Below are 25,575 nucleotides of genomic sequence, written 5' to 3'. Positions count from 1 at the left end.
CAAGGCTTGGGGAATTTTGGGGAAGGGGGGGTGGGAAGGTTGTAAGAGCAACACATTGGGATGACATAGCAAGGGGCACTGAATGCTTGTGACCACAACGCATAACCCACAACCCCATGGGGAATACCAGCAACCCCGCTGAGGAGGGTCCCCTGAAGAATGGGGGCAGGGACGATGGAAAAGATGGTACCAACACATGGCATGTCCATACAAAATATGTTCTTAATAATAATAATGAAAACCAGATGGGGCTGGGGAAATGGCTCAGCAGTTTAAAACACTGGCTTACAAAGCCTGTGGCCATGGCTCAATCTCCCAGCACCAATGTAAAGCCAGATGCACAAGGTGTTGCATGTATCTAGAGTGTGTCTGCTTGTCTGCAGTGGCAAAGGCCTTGGCACACACTCCTCCTCTGTCTCGCTTTCTCTCTTTCCTTACATATAAATAAATGGAGTGGGGACGCAAGATGAGTGCTGTCTCAGCTTGCACACACTATGTTTTCATTACCAGTAGCCAGCCCTTACTTGTTCCTGTTTTCTTAGAAGACACATTTAAGACAGCTGGAACCTGTTGTGTGTGTAATTGGGATGAGCTCAGAAATTCACACCCATCTGGACTAGAGTTTACCCAATAGCTGAAGAATTCACATTCTCCTTGACTAGAGTTTACCCAATAGCTGAAGAATTCACATTCTCCTGGACTAGAGTTTACCCAATAGCTGAAGAATTCACATTCTCCTGGACTAGAGTTTACCCAATAGCTGAAGAATTTATGTTCTCCTGGACTAGAGTTTACCCAATAGCTGAAGAATTTACATTTTCCTGGGCTAGAGTTTAGCCAATAGCTGAAGAATTCACATTTTCCTGGGCTGGAGTTTACCCAATAGCTGAAGAATTCACATTTTCCTGGGCTGGAGTTTACCCAATAGCTGAAGAATTCACATTCTCCTGGACTAGAGTTTACCCAATAGCTGAAGAATTCACATTCTCCTGGGCTGGAGTTTACCCAATAGCTGAAGAATTCACATTCTCCTGGACTAGAGTTTACCCAATCGCTGAAGAATTTATGTTCTCCTAGACTAGATTTTACTCAGTAGCTGAGGAATTTACACCCTGCCTAGGGCTTAACCAATAGCTGCGGAGGCATTGGTAGTCCTGTTTTATGGTTTAAGTGACTCTGAGAGGGGTCAGGGGTCCTTGTGATTTAGAGCATTGTTCTCTGTGGGACTTTGTTTCCTCTTGCACAGACTAAGAAAGAATGAAACAATTGTACAAAACTCATTTTGTCATAAATATATTCCCGTTTTTTTCTGCATGTTATCATTATATGAAACTCAGCCTTCCTTTGGTTATAACACCTTCCCCACAGCTCTCTTTGCCAAATATGATTTCTTCATTTTCTCGAAACAGTCTCCTTTCTCTTTCTTGTACTGTTATTATTCATGTTAATGACTCTCGTTCTGATGTTTAAGCTCTGTGACTTTCTTAACATGTCCATCCCAGACTTCTACTACAATCTCACTCTTTCTACTTCAACCTCCCTTGTATTTGAGTTTCCCATTTTCTCTTTCTTAAGAAAATAATTTATTGCTGGGCGTGGTGGTGCACGCCTTTAATCCTAGCACTCGGGAGGCAGAGGTAGGAGGATTGCTGTGAGTTGGAGGCCGCCTTGAGCTTACATAGTGAATTCCAGGTAACCCTGAGCTACAGCGAAACCCAACCTTGGAAAACCAATTTAAAAAAAGGAAATATATATATGCACAACGCACATATCTTGGGCATCTGCGTTTTGTGGGTCCTGGAGCTTCACATGCAAACACATTAACCATCTCTCCAGTGCCCATTTCCTCCTTTTACACACCTTCTGCAATAGCTTTATTCATTCCTCATGAACTCTGTTACACTATTTTCTTTTCCAGAGTTTAAAGAAGTTCCTTCCAATGAGGACTGGCTCATGTTGGCTATTTCCATGGTGTGTCCTCAAGCTGCCTCTCAGAGCGCTTTACTAATCCTTTTGCCCTGGTAAGCCTCTCTCTTTCCCTCCATTTCTGCTCCTGATTATGAGACAGTGTTGGGCGAACAATTCAGACCTCTAAACATTCCTGCTCTTGGCTCTGGTGCCTGTTGAATGGGTAAAGTGCTTGCTGAAGAAGCATGAGGATCTAAGTTTGGGTCTCCAGAGCCCAGACAAGACACTGTGTGTGGTTGGGTGTGCCCGTAATCTGGGCACTGGGAAGGCAGAGACAGGAGAATCCTGGAGGCTTTCTCTAGCAGGCTTATCTACTCGGGTCAGTGAGCTCTGCCACCATTGAGAAACCCTGTCCCCCAAACACAAAGTGGATAGCCATCAAACAACACACCCACCGCGGACCTCTGCAATCCACATGCACACTCACCCCCCCACACGGTGATATGCATGCACACACGCACACCACAAACACACCTGTACAAGTGTGCACGCACACACGCAAATCCTAACCAACCGAACAACAAAAATCAGAGATAAAATATTTTTAAAACCTTTTTCTTCTTGTTAAAAATCGTAAGATTTGGGGCCGGAGGGATGGCTTAGCGATTAAGGCATTTGCCTACAAAGCCAAAGGACCCCGGTTCTATTCACAGGACCCATGTTAGCCTGGTGTACAAGGTGGCGCAAGTGTCTGGTGTTCGCTAGCAATGCCTGGAGGCCGTGGTGCGCCCATTCTCTCTCCCTCTTTCTCTGTCAAATAAATCAATAAAAATAAAAAAATAGGGCTGGAGAGATGGCTTAGCGGTTAAGCGCTTGCCTGTGAAGCCTAAGGACCCCGGTTCGAGGCTCGGTTCCCCAGGTCCCACGTTAGCCAGATGCACAAGGGGGCGCACGTGTCTGGAGTTCGTTTGCAGGGGCTGGAAGCCCTGGCGCGCCCATTCTCTCCCTCTTCCTCTGTCTTTCTCTCTGTGTCTGTCGCTCTCAAATAAATAAATGAAAAAATGAACAAAAAAAATTAAAAAAAAAAAAGAAAATATTAAAAAAAAATAAAAATAAAATAAAAATAAAAAAATATATTTTAAAAAAAATTGTAAGATTTAAACAGAAAGTGATGTTTTAGCCTCCAATATTGATTTACCAAATATAGATCCAGTTGGGAGGGAAGGTCATTACACTGAGTCATTTCTCTTAAAAGTTTCACCATTCTCTCTCTCTCTCTCTCTCTCTCTCTCTCTCTCTCTCTCTCTGTTTGCAAACAAACAAATAAATATTTCTAAAACTCTTCCATTTGAACAAGTGTGAGCATTAACCCAGTGTGAGGGCTGAGGTTGTCATACCTGAGAGCTTGAAAACAAGAGAGAGAAATGCAATACGCAGGGCATGACTATTCTCAGGCTTAGGAGGTAGTGTGATTTAAAGGCAAAATTCCTTCCATAGCTCAGGCATTTGAACAAATCATCCCTGCTGGTTACGCTGTTTGGGAAGGCTGTGGAACATTTAGGAGGTGGAGTCTTGCCCGATGAGGTGGCTTACTGGGGAAAGACAGCCCTGGAGATTTTCATAGCCCTGCCCTACTTCCTGTTTGCTGTCTGTTTCCTGACAGGCAAACACGGTGGGAGGCACCAGCTTGCCACTGCCGTCCACATGCCTTCCCCATCACGATGGAATGTATACTCTTGGAACTGTAACCTGAAAGAAACCCCTTTCCTTCCTTACCTTACTTCTGGGCAAGTATTGGTCACAATAATGAAAAAAATACAGGATGGGCTGGAGAGATGGCTTAGCGGTTAAGCGCTCGCCTGTGAAGCCTAAGGACCCCGGTTCGAGGCTCGGTTCCCCAGGTCCCACGTTAGCCAGATGCACAAGGGGGCGCACGCGTCTGGAGTTCGTTTGCAGAGGCTGGAAGCCCTGGCGCGCCCATTCTCTCTCTCCCTCTATCTGTCTTTCTCTCTGTGTCTTTTGCTCTCAAATAAAAAAATAAATAAATAAAATAAAAATTGAGTTGATGCTTCCTGATGACCTGCTTTTTAAAAAAAAAAAAAATACAGGAGGCCAAGGTGGAAGGGGCACCAGAGTGTAGGGTGATGAAAATAGGCCTGGCATTACAGAAACCAGGGGCTGGTCCTCGTTTGGATGGATTTAATTTATTTTGTTTATTTTTATTTATTTATTTGAGAGCAACAGAGAGAGAAATAGAGAAAGAATGGGCGCGCCAGGGACTCCAGCGACTGCAAATGAACTCCAGACCTGTGGGCCCCCTTGTGCGTCTGGCTAATGTGGGTGGAACCTGGGCCCTTAGGCTTCACAGGCAAACACTTAACTGCTAAGCCATCTCTCCAGCCCTGGATGGATTTTAAACAAGAATAAAAGCAGGTCATCCTGGGCTAGAGTGAGACCCTACTTCGAAATACCAAAAAAAAAAAAAAAGAGAGAGAGAAAGAAAATTTAGAGGGTATGTCAGAACAAAGTATAAATTCTGAGAAATCTATTCTCAACATGTACATTCTGTTCTCACCTATTCTTCTCTGGGTTTGTCCCCTCTGTCTTCCTTCCTAGAAGAATGAAAGTCTTTATCAAAGAAAAAATTCTCATGGTCTGTTGCAGGAGGAAACCTAGAGGGAAACGAGATCCGATAGACAGTTCAGTAGCATTTGTAGCACTCTGCTGATTAAATTAAACAAGGAAAGAAAGTCAGCTAATTCCACATAATTCTTTTGTGGCACTGAACATTTCTTATATCTCGAAGCAGTAAATGTGGCCGGGCGTGGTGGTGCACACCTTTAATCCCAGCACTCGGGAGGCAGAGGTAGGACGGTCACTGTGAGTTCGAGGCCACCCTGAGACTACATAGTGAATTCCAGGTCAGCCTGGGCTAGAGTGAGCCCTGACCTCAAAAAAAAAAAAAAAAAAAGCAGTAAAGTGTAAACTGATAGCTTCAGAGAAAGATAAATTGAGTAAAGTCCTTGTTAAATGATAAACACGCTTACTACAAAGGCAAACAAGCGAGTGGTAAGTAAACTGAAGCGCCAGATTTTAATCCTACTTTTGGTTGCCTCGGGCATGGACCCAAATGAAAAGATCCTTTCTAACAGAGATAGTTTCTAAGTGCCTGTTATAACAATTCTTTTTTAAAAAATATGTATTTATTTGCAAGCAGAGAAAGATAGAAGAGAGACAGACAGAGAGAATGGCACACTCAGGCCTCTAGCCGTTGCAAATGAACTCCAGGCATGTGTGCCATTTTGTGCACCCAGCTTTATGTGGGTACTGGAGAATTGAACCTGGGTAGTTAGGCTTTGCAGGCAAGTACCTTAACCACTGGTCCATCTCCCCGGTTCCTTAACAAGCCTTAAATCTTCAACAAAAGTTAATTTGTTAAGAAAACGCAGAATTGTAAACATGTTTTGCCTATATTTACAGTGATTAGATATTTAAAATACAATGTGTACATTTTCTGAGTTTCACATACAGCTTCTTGGATTTTCAATTTTATTTTATTATTTATTTATTTGAGAGAGAGAGAGACAGACACACACACACAGAGGCAGATAGAGAATGGGCATGCCAGGGCTTTCAGCTACTGCAAATGAATTCTAGATGCATGTGCCACCTTGTTCATCTGGCCTACATGGGTCCAGGGGAATTTGGTTTGCAGGCAAGCACTTTCATCGTAAGCCATCTCTCCAGCCTGGGGTTTTCATTTTGAATATTTTATGAGCTAACCAGTTAGTTAGAGCACGGTGCTAATAAAATATTTTATGAAGAAAAGGTATTTCTAAATTTTGTAAATGAAAATAAGACAGAAAGGAGCCAGCAAGTAAAAAGTAAGAGATGTGAAAGTGGTTAAGTATGGAATGTATTTTTTGTTAAAGAAGGAAAAAAGCAGGAAATGCTTTTAGATTAAAAAAAAAGGGATCTTGTAAGATAAAATATGATTTGTCCTAAGGTAAAGGATTGTTCCAAAATAGGAATAGACAGTTGAGGACAAAGGTAGAAGGTTAAATATGTCATGAGAAAGCTATAAGAGTTAAATCTTAAGAATAAGACGCCAGTGGGGCTTGAAAGATGACTCAGCAGTTAAGGTGCTACCCCATTAAAGCCATATGCACAAAGTGGACCATGTATCTGGAGTTTGTTTGCAGTAGCTGGAGGCCTTGGTGTGCCCATTCTGTCTGTCTGTCTCTTTTCTATCTTTCTCTGCTTGCAAATAAATTTAAAAAAAAAAATTTAACTAAGAGACAAGAGGATAACCAAATTGGTTATAATCAGAAGTGCTTAAAAATTCCCACGGTCAAAATTCAATACCTTGATATAAATTAATGACTGATTCTCTGCTTGCAAGAATAAGATTTTTTCAAATAATAATCTGTTCTTAGTAACATTAATTTTTTAAAAACTGGCTTAGAAAACAAGGGTTTTAATGTGTTGTACTTTTTAAGTTTTTTTTTTGTTGATGTTCATTTTTATTTATTTATTTGAGAGTGACAGAGAAAGAGGCAGAGAGAGAGAATGGGCACACCAGGGCCTCCAGCCACTGCAAACGAACTCCAGACATGTGCGCCCCTTGTGCATCTGGCTAACGTGGGTCCTGGGGAATCGAGCCTTGAACCGGGGTCCTTAGGCTTCACAGGCAAGCGCTTAACCACTAAGCCATCTCTCCAGTCCTATGTGTTGTACTTTTACTAAATTAATCATTTAAGACTGGTGATTATGTTTTATCTAAATGCTGAGTTTGTATGTTTTTCCAATGGGAGAAGGTTTTATTTGTTGGGTCACCTTAGCAGTAGGGATAATTCTACTTCAGAGAATGACTCCTGCCTGAGGCATTCCTGCTAAATGGCATAATAACCACAAAACTTATTTTAATGACCAAATATTTAAATCTATAAAATTTCATTGTGTCTGTCACATTTCAATCCTCTAGATTGGTGATAAAATAAATGGTACTGGTTGTGAGAACTTACTGAAGCTTTTGGCTTCCTTAGTCTAAGACACTTCTACTATTCTTTCTAAATCCAGATCTATTCCTTTTGAAAATACCCATTACCTCCTTATAAAACAAGTACTGGGCATCCTATAAAAACTGAATTAAAAATATGAGTCACTTTTCATAAAGAAAGACATGATTGCACAACTTTTCCACGGTGAACTCCTAGGATTTGAAGAAACCAGGTGATTTCACCAATTAGAAAGATAAAAGAAAGGGCTGGAGAGATGGCTTTGCAGTTAAGATGCTTGCATGTGAAACCTAAGAACTCAGGTTCGAATCTCCAGGTCCCATGTAGCCAGATGCAAGCACGCAATGTTGCACATATGTAACAAGGGGCTGCCACAACAGGCATTTATTCACAGTGGCTGAGGCCCTTGTGTGCCCATTTTCCCTCTCTCTCTCTTTCTCTTCCTCTAAAAAAAAAAAAGATTTAAAACATGGGACTGGTGAGATTGCTCAGTGGTTAAAGGCATTTGCTTATAAACCCTGATGGCCCAATTTCAATTCCCAAGTACCCACGTAGGGCCAGATGTACAGAGTGGCACATGCTTCTGGAGTCCCTTTACCATATCGTTAGGTCCTGGTATGCCCATACTCCCTCCCTTTCCCCCCCGCTACCTCTCTCTCTCTCTCTCTGCTTCTTTCTCTCTGTCTCAAATAAATAAAAATATTTTTTAAGACATCATATCAAGGAATGCTATAGAAGACTCCTGTAAGCCTAGAGGGAAAGGTCCCCACCACGTACTTATAACCACCCCTTGTAGTGCAAAACTTCAGTAGAGAATCTTTGGGATTTGTCTTCCTTTTCTCAAGCTTGTGTGAACATCTGAGAAAAGGCTACATGATACCTCTCTTAATACACTGATAATTGATTACCTCCAATAACTGAACTCAAAAAGCCCTTTGATATCCTTTCTACTAACTCTCACTTCTTATATTTAAATCCTTTAATATTTAGATATTTTGAAAACCCGCTGAGATATTTATCATTTGGCTTGGCTTATTCCTAAGTATTAGAAATGATGAAATGATGCTAATCTTGGCTGCAGAAAGCTACAAGTGAGGGAGCTGTTATGTCCTTTCATTAATTATGTTTTCATTATGACTCCTCCCTTCCATGAGCCAGGTCTTCAAGTTTAAAAAGACACACACACACACACACACACGCGCGCGCGCGCGCGCGCATCAAGTAGGAGAAGCAATGTGAGTTGATAAGTAAATACTGACTTTGACCACAAAATAAAAATAAAAGGATTCAAATGTTTTTCACTACCTTTCTAAAAAAACTATGTCATTCAGATATGATTTGCATTAAAAAAATTCCAATTTTTGCCAGGCGTGGTGGTGCATGCTTTTAATATCAGCAGTTGGGAGGCAGAGGTAGGAGGATTGTTGTGAGTTCGAGGCCACCCTGAGACTACATAGTGAACTCCAGGTCAGCCTGGACTAGAGTGAGACCCTACCTCGAAAAAAAAATTCCATGTTTTAAATTGACAGAGACATTTTAAATCTTCCAAAAGAAACTGCATTTGGGAGAGGGGGGAGATTTCTATCTTAAATCCAAACTCTTACAGCCAAAAACAAACCAACTTCTTTCTACTAAGGGAAAAAGAAAAAATATTAACAATACTCAACCAATTGAATTACTATGTTTCTACTGATATTAAAAATGTTAAGGAGCCAGGTGTGGTGGCACATGCCTTTAATCCCAGCATTTGGGAGGCAGGTGGGTGGGAGAATCGTAGTGAGTTCAAGGCCAGTTTGGGGTTACAGAGCCAGTTTCAGGCCAGCTGGGGCTATAGTGAAACTCTATCTTAAAACAAACAAAAAAGTTAAGGTACAATAAATTAAGGACTCTAAAAAGTCCTATGAAATACTTAGTCTTCTGACTACCTTAAAATAACTTCTATCAATTGAGAAGGTTCAAGGAATGTGTGGAAATTTGAATAGATGGCCTCCAATGTATTCAGTGGGTTTTTTTATTTTTATTTTTATTCATTTATTTGAGAGTGGCAGAGAGAGAGAGAGAGAGAGAGAATGGGTGTACCAGGGCCTCCAGCCACTGCAAATGAACTCCAGACGCATGTGCCCTCTTGGGTATCTGGCTTACGTGTGTCCTAGGGAATCGAGCCTTGAACTGGGGTCCTTAGGCTTCACAGGCAAGAGCTTAACCACTAAGCCATCTCTCCAGCCCCATATTCAGTGTTTTATTACAGTTTGTAATTTAGATCTGCAGCTAACTGGCTGGAGGAAGTGGAATTTAGGGTCCAGCCCTTAGGTGTAGTGGTGGATTTGAGATATCAATCCAAAGATCTACGAAGTGCCTATTCTGCCTGGGGTTCCTGAACTGTGCTGTGTGGTGTGGCTTTTGGCTTGTGGCTTTTCTCTCTGTGTCTGGACCTATGAAAGGAGGCCCAGCTTCTTCTGCCATTATGGAACTTACCCTGGATCTGTAAACGTCAATAAATCCCTTCCTTCCATAACTGTGCCTGGTCTGGAAGTTCCTCTGTGACCTAAAGCTGTCTACTGCAGAAGGATTGTATTTAAACTTGAGGAATAGGTAATATCCAGACACTCTGATGCTGGCTCCAAAAATCTGACTATTCATTCTTTCAGCTCTCTCCTGTTGGAAGGTGAGCATGTTTTATTTGTACCTATTCTGCATCAAATTGTAGGAGCACATTTCTATGACTGGGCAGGAAGGCTGGTATGACTAGGTACTGTGCAACTACAATGTAGATCACAGTTAGAAGACCACTTGTTAGTTTAATGGAAAGCGCTAAACTATTGTTAAAATGGGTGTAATAGGGCTGGAGAGATGGCTCAACTGCAAAGACTAATGACCCAGGTTCGATTCCCCAGTACCCACATAAAGTCAGATGCACAGTGGCACATGCATCTGGAGTTCATTTGCAGAGGCTAGAGGCATGCCCATTCTATCTCTCTGTCTCTCTTCTCTCTATTTCTCTCTGCTTACAAGTAAATTTAAAAATATATATTTAAATAAAATGGTTGTAACAGAAGATGAACTGAGTTAATGAACTTGAGCCCAAGTCTATTAACATTATTTTTCTAGGCATTTGTCAGACAAGGTCCATATTCTCTGACATATGCTAACAAACACCATAGCACCCTATGGTTTTACATAATGAGCAAACTTTATGCATGTATTGATTTGCTCTGGGATGCAGAGATCTAAGCTTTGGGCCTTTGAACTTAGGGGAGCAAACACTCTAACATCCTATAGTGCTATGTGCATGCAGAATAGAGGTCTCAGTTTTAAGCCTCCAAACTCACCTTAAATGCCATGGGTATTTCAACGATGTAAAGATCCACATAATCCAGTTTGAGGGTCTTGAGCGTCTTCTCGAGGGTTGGGCGGACCATCTCAGGGACATGACTTGTAGCCCACAGCTGAGAAAAAGGTCAAGGGGAGAGTGAGCTACTGTCAATTTCTACATTCAGGCAGCAATTTATCCAGTGCAAAACATTCATACACATTCATCCACTCCTTTCACTTCATGAAAATATTATACTGCAGTGTGTTCTGAGCATAGGAAGAAACTGTTGGCCCCAGTGGATGCCTTTATCCAAACGCAGGAAAAGAAATTCGAGAACTACCTGACCACAGAAAAAAGAATGTTGAGGACAGAGTCCCCTGTCCTGCGCTAATTGCCTCAGCCATTCTCAGTACTTCCCTCTGCTCCATGGAGGAACCAGGAGTGCACAGCTAAGCTGGAGGCTGTGAGGCAGCCCGGCGTTTCACTTCCCTGGCATTCTGATCAAGTGAGCTTCAAACGAACCAAGACAATGGTCATGTGCGGGGTGACGATGGGACCTTCTTGTGAGGGTGATACAGAACGCTGGTGGAATTTGAAATTCTTGCCTATATTGAATTCCCCCTTCACTGCTCTTCCTTCCCATCCTGTCTGCCCCATGCTCGAGGGCGTTGCTGCCCTTGCTATGAAGGGCTTCCTCCTCCTGTGCGGTGTTTTCACAATGGAAAGAAAGGTGAAGGAGTGATGCTTCATCTGAGTGGGCCCTTCCTTCAGGATGGGAAACACTGTGGGGGCGGTGATGGCTTTCAGAACCGTTACAGAAAAAATACTGCATTAATTTTGCCCCAAGATTGTTTTTTTTAAATTGTATGTGTTTACTTGCAAGCAGAGAGATGAAAGAGAGAACAAGAGTGAGAAAGAGAGAGAGAATGGGTTCGAGGCTCGATTCCCCAGGACCCACGTTAGCCAGATGCACACGGAGGCGCACACATCTGGAATTCGTCTGCAGTGGCTGGAAGCCCTGGCGCACCCATTCTCTCTCTCTCTCTGCCTCTTTCTCTGTCTGTCTCTCTCAAATAAGTAAATAAAAAAATAAATAAAAACCAAAACAAAATTTAAAAAAATGGGGGGGGTCTTTGAGTTTTTATATGTGCCCTACTTATCATAAGACATGAAATTGGTGGGTTTCTTTTTTCCATGTTTTGTTGTTACCTTAAAAGCTCAGAAAAACAGGACGTGATGGTACAAACCTGTAATACCGGCTACTTGGTAAGCTGAGGCAGGAGGATAGGAAGTTCAAGGCCTGGCTCTGAGAAGACAGCTTAGTGAGCATAAGCATGAGGACCCGAGTTTGAGTGCCGTGTCAAAGCCGATAGCCTCAGCGCTCCGAGGCAGAGGCAGGAGGCTCCCTGGTGCTCCCTGGTCCTAAACGAAAACTGGTGTGCTCCAGGCTGGGCAAGGAAATGTGGTAGATGGTGAAGAGAATCCAATGTCCTCTTCTGGCCTCCAGACATGTGCACGGAGTGTGCACATCTGTTCATATATGTGTATCACATACACACGTACCCCCCCCCCACATATACATCAAAGGAAAGAAGGAAGGAAGGAAATGAGGGAGGAAAGAGATGAAGAAAGATATTAGTTGCAGGGTTTCCTGGACTACAGAGTGAGTTCAAAGCCGTCCCGGGCAACTTAGCAAACTACAGTCAAGGACTGGAGATGCAGTCTGGCTGGCCTGCGTGTCCTGCCGGGAGGTCAGCCCAGAGAAGAAAACGTGCAATGGGAGCAACCGTAGAAAAATGTGCTTTGGTCATCACCACAGGCTTCTTTGGTTCGATTGCTGCCTCTCCATCCAAGTGGAAATTCTGTTTCCTATTTTAATTCGTGTGAGCGTGTGAGCATACATGCACACGCTCAAGATTGAACCAAGGGCCTGACCCACACGAGGCACACTCTGACTTACAGCCCAGGCCTTTTGGTTTGTTTACTTTTCTGGTTTGAGACAGGGTATCGCTGTCTGTCCTTGAGCTCTGTCTGCAGACCAGGCAGGCATTATTGAACGTGTGTTCTTCCTGCCTCAGCCTCAGTAGCTGGGATTATAGGCCTGTACCACCAGGCCCAGCTTAATCTACTTTCATTCAACAGACACATGGAATATTAGCTTTGTGCCGGGTACTAAGTACTTTGCAAATGTTACATAGCAGTTTATGAGATGTTGTCGACTCCTATCCCTACTTTCCAGAGAGGGACACTGAGGTTCAGATAAACTAAGTAACTTTGGCTGGTAGTTAACAGATCTGGACCATATAGCTAATAGTTGTCTATGTTATTTTTCAATATGTGAGGGCAAGATATTCTGACCCAGGCAACATAGTAGCAAAGCCTGTTCCCAAAAGCCACTTCCCCACCACCCCACAATGTCCCGGGCACTCGCTCACAATGTGTGTGTCTGTTGAGCCTGGGGCCCACAATGGTGGGCTGAGACAGACCGTTTCTTGGGCTCAAGGTTTCATTTAATGCCTGGAAAGACCAGTGCAATCCAAAGCCAGAAAGGGGAATTCAGAATGCCAGAAGAGACAGGCAGGATCCAAAGCAGAATAAAAAGAGGAAAGCTGGAGAACGCTGCAAAAGGGGAGGCAAGAAGTGCATCGGGCTCTCAGGAGGGAGGAGGGAAGTGCACCATGAAGGGAGGTGTGTCCAGAACCTGTGACTGGAGCCCATGTGCTGTGGGGAGGGCTCTCCTTTTCTGGGTCTGGATTTTATAGCACCTAGTAAGGTTCTGTGTAGTGCCTGCAGAAAACTGCCTCCAAGGAAGTAAGGTTTGTACTTCCACACATCCACCCAGGGCCACACGTAGTGAAGGAGGTCTCATTCCTCGTGAAAACCTACAGGTAGTGACTTGAAGGAGGTCTCATCTCATGAAAACCTACAGGTAGTGACTTGAAGGAGGTCTCATTCCTCGTGAAAACCTACAGGTAGTGACTTGATGGAGGTCTTATTCCTCATGAAAACCTACAGGTAGCGACTTGAAGGAGGTCTCATTCCTCATGAAAACCTACAGGTAGTGACTTGATGGAGGTCTCATTCCTCGTGAAAACCTACAGGTAGTGACTTGAAGGAGGTCTCATTCCTCGTGAAAACCCTACAGGTAGTGACTTGGAGGAGGTCTCATTCCTTGTGAAAACCCTACACGTAGTGATTTGGAGGAGGTCTCATTGCTTGTGAAAACCCTATAGTTAATGACTTGCAGGAGGACTCATTCCTCATGAAAGCCCTGCATCAGGAAGGCTTAGTCAGTTTTCTTAATTGTACACTAAAGGCTTTCCTTCTGGAAGGGAGTGGGCAGGAGAGGCAGCTTTCTTGAAATCTAGCAGTGTCCATTCTACTGACTCTTTTTGTTGTTGTTGTTGTTGTTTATTTGTTTTTTGGAAGTAGGATCTGGCTCTAGCCCAGGCTGACCTGGAATTTTCTATGTAGTCTCAGGGTGGCCTCAAACTCACCATGATCCTCCTTCCTCTGTCTCCTGAGTGTGGGATTAAAGGTGTGCACCACCATGCCCGATATCCATTCGACTGTTGATGGGCCTATGGTTTGAGCTATCGTAATCAGTGGTGCTCTGTACAGCCACACACATGATGCTAGTCACAGAGGACAAAGGTCCCTAGTGTATGCATCAGGGGAGGAGTTGTTAGGGTGAAACATGTGGGGCTGGAGAGATGGCCCAGTGGTTAAAAATGCTGGCTTGTAAACCCTGATGACCCAGGTTTGATTCACCAGTACCCACATAAGGCAAGATATACAAGGTGGTACATGGGTCTGGAGTTCATTGCAGCTGCATGAGGCCCTCACTCACTCTTGCTTTCACTCTCTCCCTCTTTCTCTCCTGGCCAATAAGTAATCCATTAAAAATATCAAAAAAGAAAAAAAAATATGCATGTTTTCAACTTCTTATGGATGAAGTTTGGGAACATACTAAGTGAAAGAAACTGGAAAAAAAAAATCACAAATAAAGCTGGGTATGGTGGTACACTCTTTTAATCCCAGCACTCGGGAGGCAGAGGTAGTAGGATTACCATGAGTATGAGACCACCCTGAGACTACCGAGTGAATTCCAGGTCAGCCTGGGCTCAAGTAAGACCCTACCTCGAAAGACTAAAAAAAAAAAAAAAAAAAAAAAAGGACACAAATTATATAATACCATGAAATAGAAATAAATGTAGGAACTGTCTACATTAGTAAAACTGCCAAGACATGGCAATAAATGGGTGCCAGTCATGGGGCTAGAGCGAGAGATAGGAAGTGACTGATGAAAGCGGGGTTTCTTTGTGGAGAGGTCAAAGTGTTTAGCCATCAGGTTGGATGATGGCTACACAATTTAAAGCCTGACTTAAAGTTGTAGGTGAATTATACTTCAGTTTATGTAGACAAGTAGTCACACACCAAATAATAAGGCTGCTTTAAAATACATAGAGAGAGGCTGGAGGATGGCTTAGCAATTAAGACATGTGTCTGCAAAGCCAAAGGACCCAGGTTCGATTCCCCAGGACCCATGTTAGACCAATGCACAATGGGGTGCATGCGTCTGGAGTTCATTTGCAGTGGCTAGATGCCCGGGTGCACCTGTTCTCTCTCTCTCTCTCTCTAATAATAAATACATTTCAAACATGATTTTATATGTGTGTATGTATGTATGTATGTATCTATCTGTCTTTATATATACGATATATATAGATATATATATAGACAGAGAGAGAGAGAGAGAGAATGGGTGTTCCAGGGCCTTTAGTCACTGCTAACGAACTCCAGGTGCACACACCACTTGGTGCATCTGGCTTTACATGGATACTGGGGAAATGAAGTAGGGTTGTTAGACTTTGTAGGCAAGCACCTTAACTGCTGAGCCATCTCTCCAGCTCAAAAAGGCTCCCTTTAAATTTTTTTTTCTTTTATTTATTTTCAAGGAGAAAGAGAGAAAGAATGGGCATGCCAGGGCCTCCTGCTACCTCCAACACACTCCAAGTGCGTGCACCACATTGTGCATTTGATTTTGTGTGGGTGCTTGGGAATCGAACCTGGGCACACAGGCTTTGCAAGCAGCAGAAGAATAATTTTTCAAGAGAACATAGGCAAGTGCTATGTGACAAGAATGCATACACTTCCCACTAGGCAACTAGGGGACCCCTTCTGAGAGTGTGACGAGGAGGCTGATATTGGCTAGACAGCTGAGGGCAACAAGGACCCCAAAGTGAACAGATAGTTTTTTTCATGACTAGAAGTAGGAAGTGCCTTTGGGCTGTGAGAAGGGATGTTTTATTTCCTTATCTCTTTTCCGCAAAACCCTGATTGGAGGATGTGAATAAGATTACTAGGGGCAGAACATATGGCATGGAATGTGGTTTCGCTTTATCTCTTCTTCCCTGAAGGAGTTCTATTTCCCCGAGCAGTCTGACAGAAAGATGTCAGATGTGGATACAGTTAGAAAATGCTTAGACACCTGACATGGGAACTGGAGTGACCAACCTAGGCCCCGCCCAGTAAATTCTCACGAAGACCCCAATCTGAGGCCCCGAGTGCGCTTTCTCATTTCCGGGACCCCGTCTCCTGCCTGACAGAAGGAACTCTGTCTTCTCTCTTTCTCTTTTTTTTTTTTTAAATTTTTTTTTAATTTATTTGAGAGCGACAGACACAGAGAGAAAGACAGATAGAGGGAGAGAGAGAGAATGGGCGCGCCAGGGCTTCCAGCCTCTGCAAACGAACTCCAGATGCATGCACCCCCTTGTGCATCTGGCTAACGTGGGACCTGGGGAACCGAGCCTCGAACCGGGGTCCTTAGGCTTCACAGGCGAGCGCTTAACCGCTAAGCCATCTCTCCAGCCCTTCTCTCTTTCTCTTAAGCGACATAATAAACTCTTTCTAAACCTCACCTCTGTATCTGTGGATTTCATTCTTCCAAATCCATAAGAGAAGAACCTGGAGGCCACTGATCGTGACTGCCTAGCACCCTAATTCCTGCGAATGCCCAACAAAGAGCCAGGAATGGCTTCATCACTCTCAAAGGGGCCCCAAATTTCCACGGCACTATCACCAGTCTTTTTCTGCTTCGTTAGATTTGGCTTTGTCCACGTTAAGTTGTCTGAAACCAATGTCCACATGTGAAGAAAGAGCCCTGCCCCAACCTTTAGAGAGCTAATTAGTCTCTGATTTCTTGGTGAGACCGAGAATCTGGTTATAAAAGGTGAGAGAGGCCTTCTCCTCTTGGTGAACCTTGCATTCTTTAAGAGAGAGAAGTGGCTGCGTTGACATGAGGAGGTGGAGGATAAAAGTGAAGCCTTACCTTCCCGCAGTAGAAAATATCCTCCCTCTTCACCTTCCCTTCTGCTATCTTCTCTCTGATGGCCTCTCCAACTTCATGCTCATTGAAGTAGATGTACGCTCCATCAATGTGTCTGTACCCTGAATCGATGGCCAACTTCACGGATTCCAGACAGGTCCCCTTGGGGGTCTGATGTGATGAGGAGGATGAGTTTGGGGAGAAGAGAAGTGCGCGCTCAGTCATCACGGGAAAGAACATTTCACATGTACATCATCATTAAAAAGAAAATTTGACGTGGGCATTGTTTCATAGCTAACGTGACAGCTCCCAGTTCCACACTGCTATGATTGAAAGACTGAAGACAGGAGAAACTCATCTCCCAGAAGCCTCCCTCCTTCAGCACTCCATCTCTCCACCCCAGGTCGCCCTCCACTTAGTAGCTTCAAAGATGGGATTCAATCAGCATTACCAGGCATAGGATTCAAAGAATAAGGGCTAGACTTAAATTTACACAGGCTCATATCCACGCTCTGACCATTACAACCTTGGTGTAATGTTTTGAATCTTTCTATGACTCAGTTTTCTTATCTAGTAATGGGGTTAACTAGCATTGATTGTGTAATATGAGAATTAAATGAGAAAACGCATGTAGTGTAAGGCACTTACAGAGCTCCTGGCACATAGGTAAATATTCGGAACATTTTTAGCTATTATTCAATCCATATGTATCTCCATACCTTATGATGCACACATGCATTCCCTTTCACAAAGCCATCCACGAGTTGGCTAAGCATTAGTTTGACATGCATTAAATACTGGAGCCTCCCCTGAGACTCTAGAGCTGAACAAGTCATGTTCTCCTCCCTAAGGGACTTCCCAGTCCAGCAAGGAGACTGCAATGCAGTGACTATGGCAGGGCAAGTGTGTTACTGCAGAGCCAAGAACAGGGGGCGACTTGAACATGTGGGAATGGAGGCACAGTGACTGGGTGCTGAGTCCTATGAGAGGAGATAGCCTTCGATCTGAGTGTTAAAGTTTAGCAGAAGCTAGGCAAATAAGCAAGTCCAAAGAAAGGGTGACCCAGGTAGAGGCAGCAAGTTCACAGGTGTGGGGACAGGAGAGTTGATGTGAACCATGGATCATGTTTCACAAGTAGGGAGAAGTGGAAGAGCAGTGGCTGAGGCTGCTGGTCGGCCAAGTTAGATCAAAGCTCTGATTGCAGGGTGAGAAATGTGGACTTAATCATTGATAGGGAGCAGAAGTATGACATGATCAGATAAAGGTTGAATGGTCCCAGTCAAGATGATTGATTGGAAGGGAACAAAGCTGACAGAACAGCCCAGTGATTATTGATAAGCCTAACCCAAGGTAGTGACAATGGTGATGCAAAGAAAGGTGAGGACCGGGGGCTTATCTTGTTTTGAAATTTTTGTCGTGTTTGGGATTGAATTCAGGGCTTCATTCATGCCAAGAGGTCCTCTATCACGGAGTCATGCCCCCAGCTCAGGAAATTGCTCTCTAGAGACAAATCAGCAAGGACTTAGCAGCCACTTGGACATAATGTGGGAGAGCTGAGGGGAGGAAGGCTTGAAGACACATGCTCCGATTTGGGGCACGGGTAGGAGCAAGTGTCACTTGCTAGGAGCAGCATTCCTAGAGCAAGGGGAGATGGTGAGCAGATCCTGTATTGTTGACTTGGAGGTGCTGTGAAAGGTCGAATTTTGAATCAAATTGTACATTAGCATTACCCAAGGAGCTTGCTAAATGCAGATTCTTGGGCTGTGCCCTGAGAAATCCAGATTCAGTGGGTTCAAGATGTGGACTTAGAAGATGTATTTTGCAATATATGTCCCAGGTGGTTCTGATGTAGTTGGTCTGTAGCTCTATGAGGGAGGCAGGGCAAACAGAGTGTGGGTTTGAAGGTGTCTTTGAAGGTGTGTGCCTGGAACGATGACCATGCATGAAGCAGTAGTCATGCAAAGAGGGAAAATAGTCAAAGATGCAGACACATGTAACTCATCAAAGGACGATTTTCTTTTGTACTACCAAAAACCATGGGTGTGGGATTGTAAGGCAAAAGTTAATTACTCTTGGGACTGGCTGTTTGTTTCTGCTCCTCTGCCCTCTATTCTCTTTACTATCATCAGGGTTATCTCTCAAAAACAAAGATCTAGGGCTAGAGAGAGATGGCTAGCAGTTAAGGTGTTTGCCTACAAGACCCGAAGACTCGGGTTTAAACTAGATGCACAAGGTAGCTCATGCTTCTGGAGTTCTTTGCAGTGGCCAGAGGCCCTGGTATGCCCATTCTCTCTCTCTCTTTTTTTCTCTATCTCCCATAAATAAAAAAGTATATAAAAAAATTGAAAACAAACACCTAGCCAGGTGTAGTAGCATACACCTTTAATCCCAGCACTTGGGAGGCTATGAGTTTGAGGCCAGCCTAAGACTACATAGTGAATTCCAGGTAAGCCACAGTCACAGCTAGACCCTACCTCAAACAAACAAACAAACAAACTATACAGCAATAAGAAAAAATAACACAAAGAAATTTGAGGAAAAATGGTTGAACCTGGAACAGATCATTCTCAGTGAACTTACCCAATCACAGAAAAAAAATCGACACACAGTCTCACTCATCTACAACACCTAAACTGAATCTACCCAAGATACCTTACATGCCCAGCAAGCACCTCATGGACTAGACACTAGGATGGATGGGGAGGGAGGGGAAGGCATCGAAGGGGTGGGAAACACTAATCTAGACCCAAACGGCAATGGTACCATAAAATTCTACTTCCTTAAAGGCAGACCAAATGGCTGAGCCTTCACTAGACCCTTAAAGGAAACACCTGAACCACAAGACACTGGAGAGGGTAGGATCAAGTCTTACCTAAATCTTCTACATCTTCCCTCTCCCCCTCCTCCCCCTTCTCTCTCCTCTCTAACTCTTGTATATTAGTTATTTTTTTCCTCATTTTCTTAGTGGGCACTGACCTGTAACCCCCACTACCAGCATGGGGCTATCATCTACAATGAGCTTTTGATCAGAGAAACCTACAAGGTTTCCTAAAAGAATGACAGACTTCTGTCAGAGTACTTGACAACCCACCAAAGGTCAGTGGTAAGACCCTATTGCTGAAGACTCCATACGCAGCTGACACATAAAATGGAATGACATGGGAGAGAGTCGGTCCCCAGACAGTCAGCGTGTCTAGTGCCAGAAGGTGCTACATGGGCGACTGGGGGAAAATGACCAATATATGTCCAAGCAACTCATGGTCTAACCTACTTAGCAGCAAAAAACCTGTTGTGATGCCCACACAAGTGCAATAGTGGCACACAGCCATGGTGGGGAACCAACTGCTCTTGATTTGGCTAACTGATCCCCTCAGTGGTATGGGACCCATAGCTGGAGCTGGGAAACAAGTCAGAACCATATCCAAACCTAAGCCCACTCTCCAATATCAAGCTATCATCAATCATGGGGTATAAGAGGGCCTACACCTATTAAACTCTCTATCAAAAAAGTGTTATCTCAGTTTTCCAGGTGCTAACTTACTCTCCGTTGGAGAATCTACTTCTCTTTTTCAGATAGATGCAGATCTTAAGGAGAGAGCTGCCCCATCATACCTCAAAAGGGGCCTGACTGAAACTAAGGAAAATTGGCGAAACAAGCAAGGGTGCTGTTTTCCTGATGAACCGGATACCAGCACAAAGGGGAAGGAGATCAACGCAGAGAAAAATCAACTCCTACCAAATCAGAGAGCCAGAGCCTCAGAGGCCCCCAATACCTCATCACTGAAGCAGACCAAAAATGAACCCAACATGGCTCAGGGAAATTTTGCAGAAGAGGGGGCGGAAAGAATGTCAGAGTCACATGTTGGGTCATGATATGCAGAGACATTTATCATACCAATAACCGTGGGCTAACTCCACAATGCACGACCCATTTACATCAACAAGGAGAGTCCAATGGGAGGGGGTAGGTCATGGATGAGCCTAATCAATGGTACCAAACTGCCTGTATTTGCTGAAAAGAAAACTAATAAATTAAATTTTAAAAAAAGAAGATATTTACCTTATAGAGTTCTTAATAAATCTAAATGTGTTGGCTTATAAAAAAATTAAAAATTAAAAAATATATAAACAAACAAACAAACAAACAAACAAAACCCCACCGATCCAGAGTTGCTATATCTCAGTTCTCTCACATGGCACTTTCCTTTGTTCTATGAGTAAAAAATCCTTCATGAAATTATTAACACATTGAAACATGGAATTTGGGGTAACCTAAATCTGTGTTTCCCTGACCATGGTTACTCACGTTTGGCCCCAGGATAAACTATCTCTTAATTCTCTTTGAGGCGAGAGCTGTGTCTTTTGCATCAATACCACCGTCATCTCCATGGTTGGCTCGATCTTGCAGTCACTATAGCTCACCATTCCCTGCACAGATCATGCATCTTTGTCTTCTGAGTCCTTCCCTTCTTTATACAATGTCCTGCCTCAGCTCTGACGGGATGCCTGGCTAAGTAGTATTCAGCTTTGTAGAGCCCACTACTTTATGATCCCTCAGTTTTCCATAGCATTTCTACATATATTTCATGGTTTGGATCTTAAATATCGCCCAAAGAACTCATGTGCTAAAGGCCTGGACACCAGATCATGGTGCAATTGAGAAGTTGTGCAGTCTCCAGGAAATAGGGCCTAACTAGAGGGTGCTCAGTGACTGTGGGCTTAGAATTGAGAAGGTTGTTGACTCTCTCACACCTTTTTCACTTTCTAGTTCTTTTTGTTTTGTTCGTTTTTCGAGGTAGGGTCTCACCTTAGCCTGGGCTGACCTGGAATTCACCATGGAGTCTCAGGGTGGCCTCGAACTCACAGCGATCCTCCTACCTCTGCCTCCGGAGTGCTGGGACTAAAGGCATGTGCCACCACGCCTGGCTCACTTTCTACTTCTGAGCCACCATAAAGCGGCTAGTTTAGCTCCATGCCTCAGTATTCTGTGTGGCCCCAGGATCAAAGGAATGAGGTCAAGCAACCATGGACCCAAACCTCTGAAGCTATAAGCCAGGATAAAACACCTCTCCTTGTAAAGTGATTTTCCTAAGTATTTTGTCACCATGATAGAAAAGCTGATGAAAGTGATGCATCACTGTTTAGTCTAGCAATCGACATTAAATGTTGAACAATTCTTAGAAGAATTGTCTTTCTTCCTCTTCTTCTTCTTATTGTTTTATCAGAGAAAGAAAGAGAATTGACATGCCAGGGCTACCAGCCACTGGACTTGAACTCCAGACGTGTCCGTCGTCTTGTGTGCACGTGCAACCTTGTGCACTTGCATCACCTTGTGTGTCTGGCTTACATGGGACCTGGAGAGTGAAACATGAGTCTCCTTGGGTTTCACAGGCAAAGCCTTAACTGCTAAACCATCTCTTTTGAGGGAGGTGGGCAGGGGAAATAGAGTTAGGGTGACTGGACACCTGAAGGTAAAAGGGACAGGGAAATTTGCACTTCCTAGAAATCAAAGATCTGTTATCTTTATCTCTTGCCTAGAACTGTTTGTCCACAGTCAGGAGCCCTCCTGGGAAGGAGGTCTTTCATAGGATTTAAGCATTATGGTTGGTCAAGTTTAGCCCCCAGAACTTGGTGCCAGGGCTAGCCTCTTCCTGGGATAGCCCCTAGCCCTAACCAATCAGATGTCCCTCTGGTTCACCCCAGCCAGAAGACAGCCCACCACCACACGGTATAACTGCCTTTGCAAGGGGAGGGCAGGCTCTCGGATCACTTGGGAACTTCCAGCTGTGGGTGAGGTTTTCCCTCAGCTGGGCCTGGGCTGCCTCTTCCTAGACCCAGCCAGGAGGGGCCCAGCCCTTACCTTCCTCATGGGCTCTTTATCTCCTCCAGCTCCCCACACGGCAGGAGCTCCTTGAACTTTCCTTTCTCTTTTCTTTCCACGCTTTTTCCCCCTGATCCGCATCTGGCCACATGGACTCCTGAGCTATACGTGGTCCACATGGGCTTTTGGGCTCCATGGGCTGTATTCTCTTCTCCCCCCTTTATCTCCCCTCACCTCCCAGCCCTTCCCTGTCTGCACTCTTTTGTAAAATCTGAATAAAATGTGGTATTTTAAAAATCATTCTCTTGAATCTGGAAATGCCAATTCTTTGGTTAGTTTACAGATATGAACTCAGGGCTTGGGGTTGCAGGAAGCACCCCAGAACCTCAATTTCTTTTCCCATTACATCTCCAGCCCAAAGCCCAGAATTGTTTTGCTGTGTAAATTTTTTTGGGGGGGCGAGGGGGAGTTGGAGGTAGGGATTCACTGCAGCTCAGGCTAACTTGGAATTCACTATGCAGTCTCAGGGTGGCCTCGAACTCTTGGCAATCCTTCTACCTCTGCCTTCCAAGTGCTGGGATTAAAGGTGTGTGCCACCATGCCTGGCTCTGTGTAAAAATTTTACTGAATGTTTTTTTCTAAGTGCATTTCAATCTTTAAGGCCACTTTCATTGTTGTTGTTTGCCAAGGTAGGGTCTCATTTTAGAACAGGTTGACCTGGAACTCACTCTGTAGCCCCAAACTAGCCTTAAACTCACTGCAATCCTTCTATCTCAGTCTCCCCAGTGCTGAGATTAAAGGTGTGTGTTACTTTAAAGTCTTCTCTTTTCTGTTTTCAGATATTGCACACAGTTCTAAGCTAACAGAAACCCCACACCCACTGCCATACAGCTGTTACTGAGTCTGCAGCTTCTGTTAGAGGTGAAATGTCTAAAAAGCAGAGACATATTTCTCTTCAAGAAATATAGGCCAGTGCTGAGTGCATGACAGATTTCACTAAAACTTCTTAAGTGGAAACCTTTTTTTATGAGCCAGGCGTGGTGGCACATGCCTTTAATCCCAGCACTTGGGAGGCAGAGGTAGGAGGATCACTGTGAGTTCAAGGCCACCCTGAGACTAAATAGTGAATTCCAGGTCAGCTTGGGTTAGAGTGAGATGCTACCTTGGAAAACCAAAAAAAAAAAAAAAAAAAAACCTTTTTCTGCTAACCCTATAAACTAACAAATTTCATGTGCCTAAGCTCATTCTAGTCATTAATATGTAGCTGAATTTCAGGAAGAAAGAAAAAACAATACTCTTATTCTCTAAAACTACTTTTTAAATCCATGAACTGGTATACTTTAACCTGTGGCTTGATATCCATCAGGTAAGCAGTAGGTACTGACTTCTGCTTTCATTATTACAAAAAATAAATCAATGAGACACAGAAAATAAATAACAGATTGTGACTTAAGGGAGTATCTAGAACCCACACACACTTACCACTGCAGGGTTGGAGTAGGTGCCAAGTCCAATAACTGGAATGCTGTTTCCATCATTTAGAGGTATACGGTGGTTCGCAGCACTGAGATTCATCCTGGAGAAAGACTGAGAAGTTTTGGCTGTCTATGAGTGATTCTGAGCAACACTGAGAGAGGCTATTTAAAGATGTTTCCTCGGGCCTATCTGATCAGGAGCAGGGGGCGGGAAGAGAGATGAACAAATCTATTTCTCAATATGTGTTTTTTTTTTTTTTTTTCTCCCAACAGGTTGCCCTTGAAATCTGAACCATGGTTGTCCTTTTAACTTCATCAGTGGCCTGAATATAGCATAGCCCATTAATAGATCGTGCTTGGTTTTCTTGCAAAGAAGAAAAGTAACCACTCTGGCTTCTGTCAGGATGGTTTTGTTGACAAATAGAAGCTGCCTTAAATTTTTATACAGGAATTGTCAGAGAAAGTGTGTGGGAAGGGTTACTTTCTGGTCTCTTCTTATAAGAATACTAATCCCATCATGAAGATCCAACTCTTATAACTTTATTTAACCTAATTATCTCCCATAAACACCATCTACAAATATGGAAAGTCTAGCTTATCTGTGAGGGAATACGTTCCAAGGTCCAAAGTAGATGCTAGAAGCTGTACGATGTTCTCTATGCATAGATTCGTATGACAAATGCTTGTCTTTTCACTTAAAGGAAGCATTTTACAGCTTCTCAAATTACCAGCATGCTGGAGCCATAATAAATAACAGTAAGACTTCCTTGAACATGAGTACTTTGATACCACAGCAGTCAGTCTGATACCTGAGGCAGTTACTAAGTGACTAATGGGTATGCGTTAGCCTGTCATTATTATAACAACAAAAAAGGCGTAAATTAATTTTGAAGGAGGAGAAGTTTGTTTTGGTTTACAGACTTAAAGGTTTGGATCCAAAGTCTCTGGCTCTGCTTCTTTGAACCTGTGACAGTCCGACAGTCCGGCGCTAAGAGAACGTGCAATGTTTTGATCACCTCAAGGTGGTCAGGAAGCAAAAAGACAGACAGGAATTTTTAAAAATTATTTTTACTTATTTATTTGACAGACAGGATTTTCTTTTTTTTTTAAAAAAAAAATTATTTTTATTTATTTATTTGATAGAGAAAGAGGGAGAAAGACAGAGAATGAATGGGCGCGCCAGGGCCTCCAGCCACTGCAAATGAACTCCAGACGCGTGCGCCCCCTTGTGTATCTGGCTAACGTGGGTCCTGGGGAATCGAACCTGGGTTCTTTGGCTTTGCAGGCAAACGTCTTAACCACTAAACCATCCCTCCAGCCCCAGACCGGATTTTCTTTAAGTAATCTCCACCTCTAAAAAGTTCCACTATGGGGAAAACACAATGGTTCTAAAAGAGATTACTAGGACAATAATGTACTAGGACAATAATGAGGTGGCAGTGGATCAAAACAAGACTGGAACCCAGAAGGCCAACCTGCAACCCTATAGCTCCATGTCTGGCACAGGTAGCATGTCGTGAGCTAAAGGAGATTGGAGAGCGGTGGCCCTGTGGCCTTGCTAGTGATGGGACACACAGCCGCTCTCTCTCTCGGGCCGGCTCTCGAGGCTCCCTGCAGCTTTCTTTGCCAGGCAGTCCTTGTTTCTGACACCTCAAAGTCCCAGAAGTCTCTGTTGTGACTTTAGCGTCACTCATTAGTTCAGGCACCCATCC

The 25,575-nt window shown here is 43.7% G+C and overlaps 1 protein-coding gene across 5 annotated transcripts in view; it reads right to left on the bottom strand.

Annotated features, from left to right (window-relative positions):
• The window catches only part of Akr1d1 (aldo-keto reductase family 1 member D1), a 71,897-nt gene that overhangs the window by 18,813 nt on the left and 27,509 nt on the right, over nt 1-25,575 (bottom strand). For 4 of the 5 annotated variants that reach the window (XM_045160661.1, XM_045160663.1, XM_004661179.2 and 1 more), the window contains 3 exons: nt 23,871-23,975; nt 16,571-16,738; nt 10,256-10,372 (listed from right to left, as the gene is read on the bottom strand). In XM_045160661.1, coding sequence (XP_045016596.1) covers nt 10,256-10,372; nt 16,571-16,738; nt 23,871-23,963 — 378 coding nt within the window. In that variant the 5' untranslated portion in view covers nt 23,964-23,975. The remainder of the gene's footprint in view (nt 1-10,255; nt 10,373-16,570; nt 16,739-23,870; nt 23,976-25,575) is intronic. The other variant, XM_045160662.1, reaches the window with a different exon arrangement.

The sequence above is a fragment of the Jaculus jaculus genome, chromosome 10, assembly GCF_020740685.1.
Source record: "Jaculus jaculus isolate mJacJac1 chromosome 10, mJacJac1.mat.Y.cur, whole genome shotgun sequence".
Taxonomy (NCBI): domain Eukaryota; kingdom Metazoa; phylum Chordata; class Mammalia; order Rodentia; family Dipodidae; genus Jaculus; species Jaculus jaculus.
The sequence above is the reverse complement of the archived record's forward strand: the minus strand, read 5'-3'. Positions and strand labels throughout refer to the sequence as shown.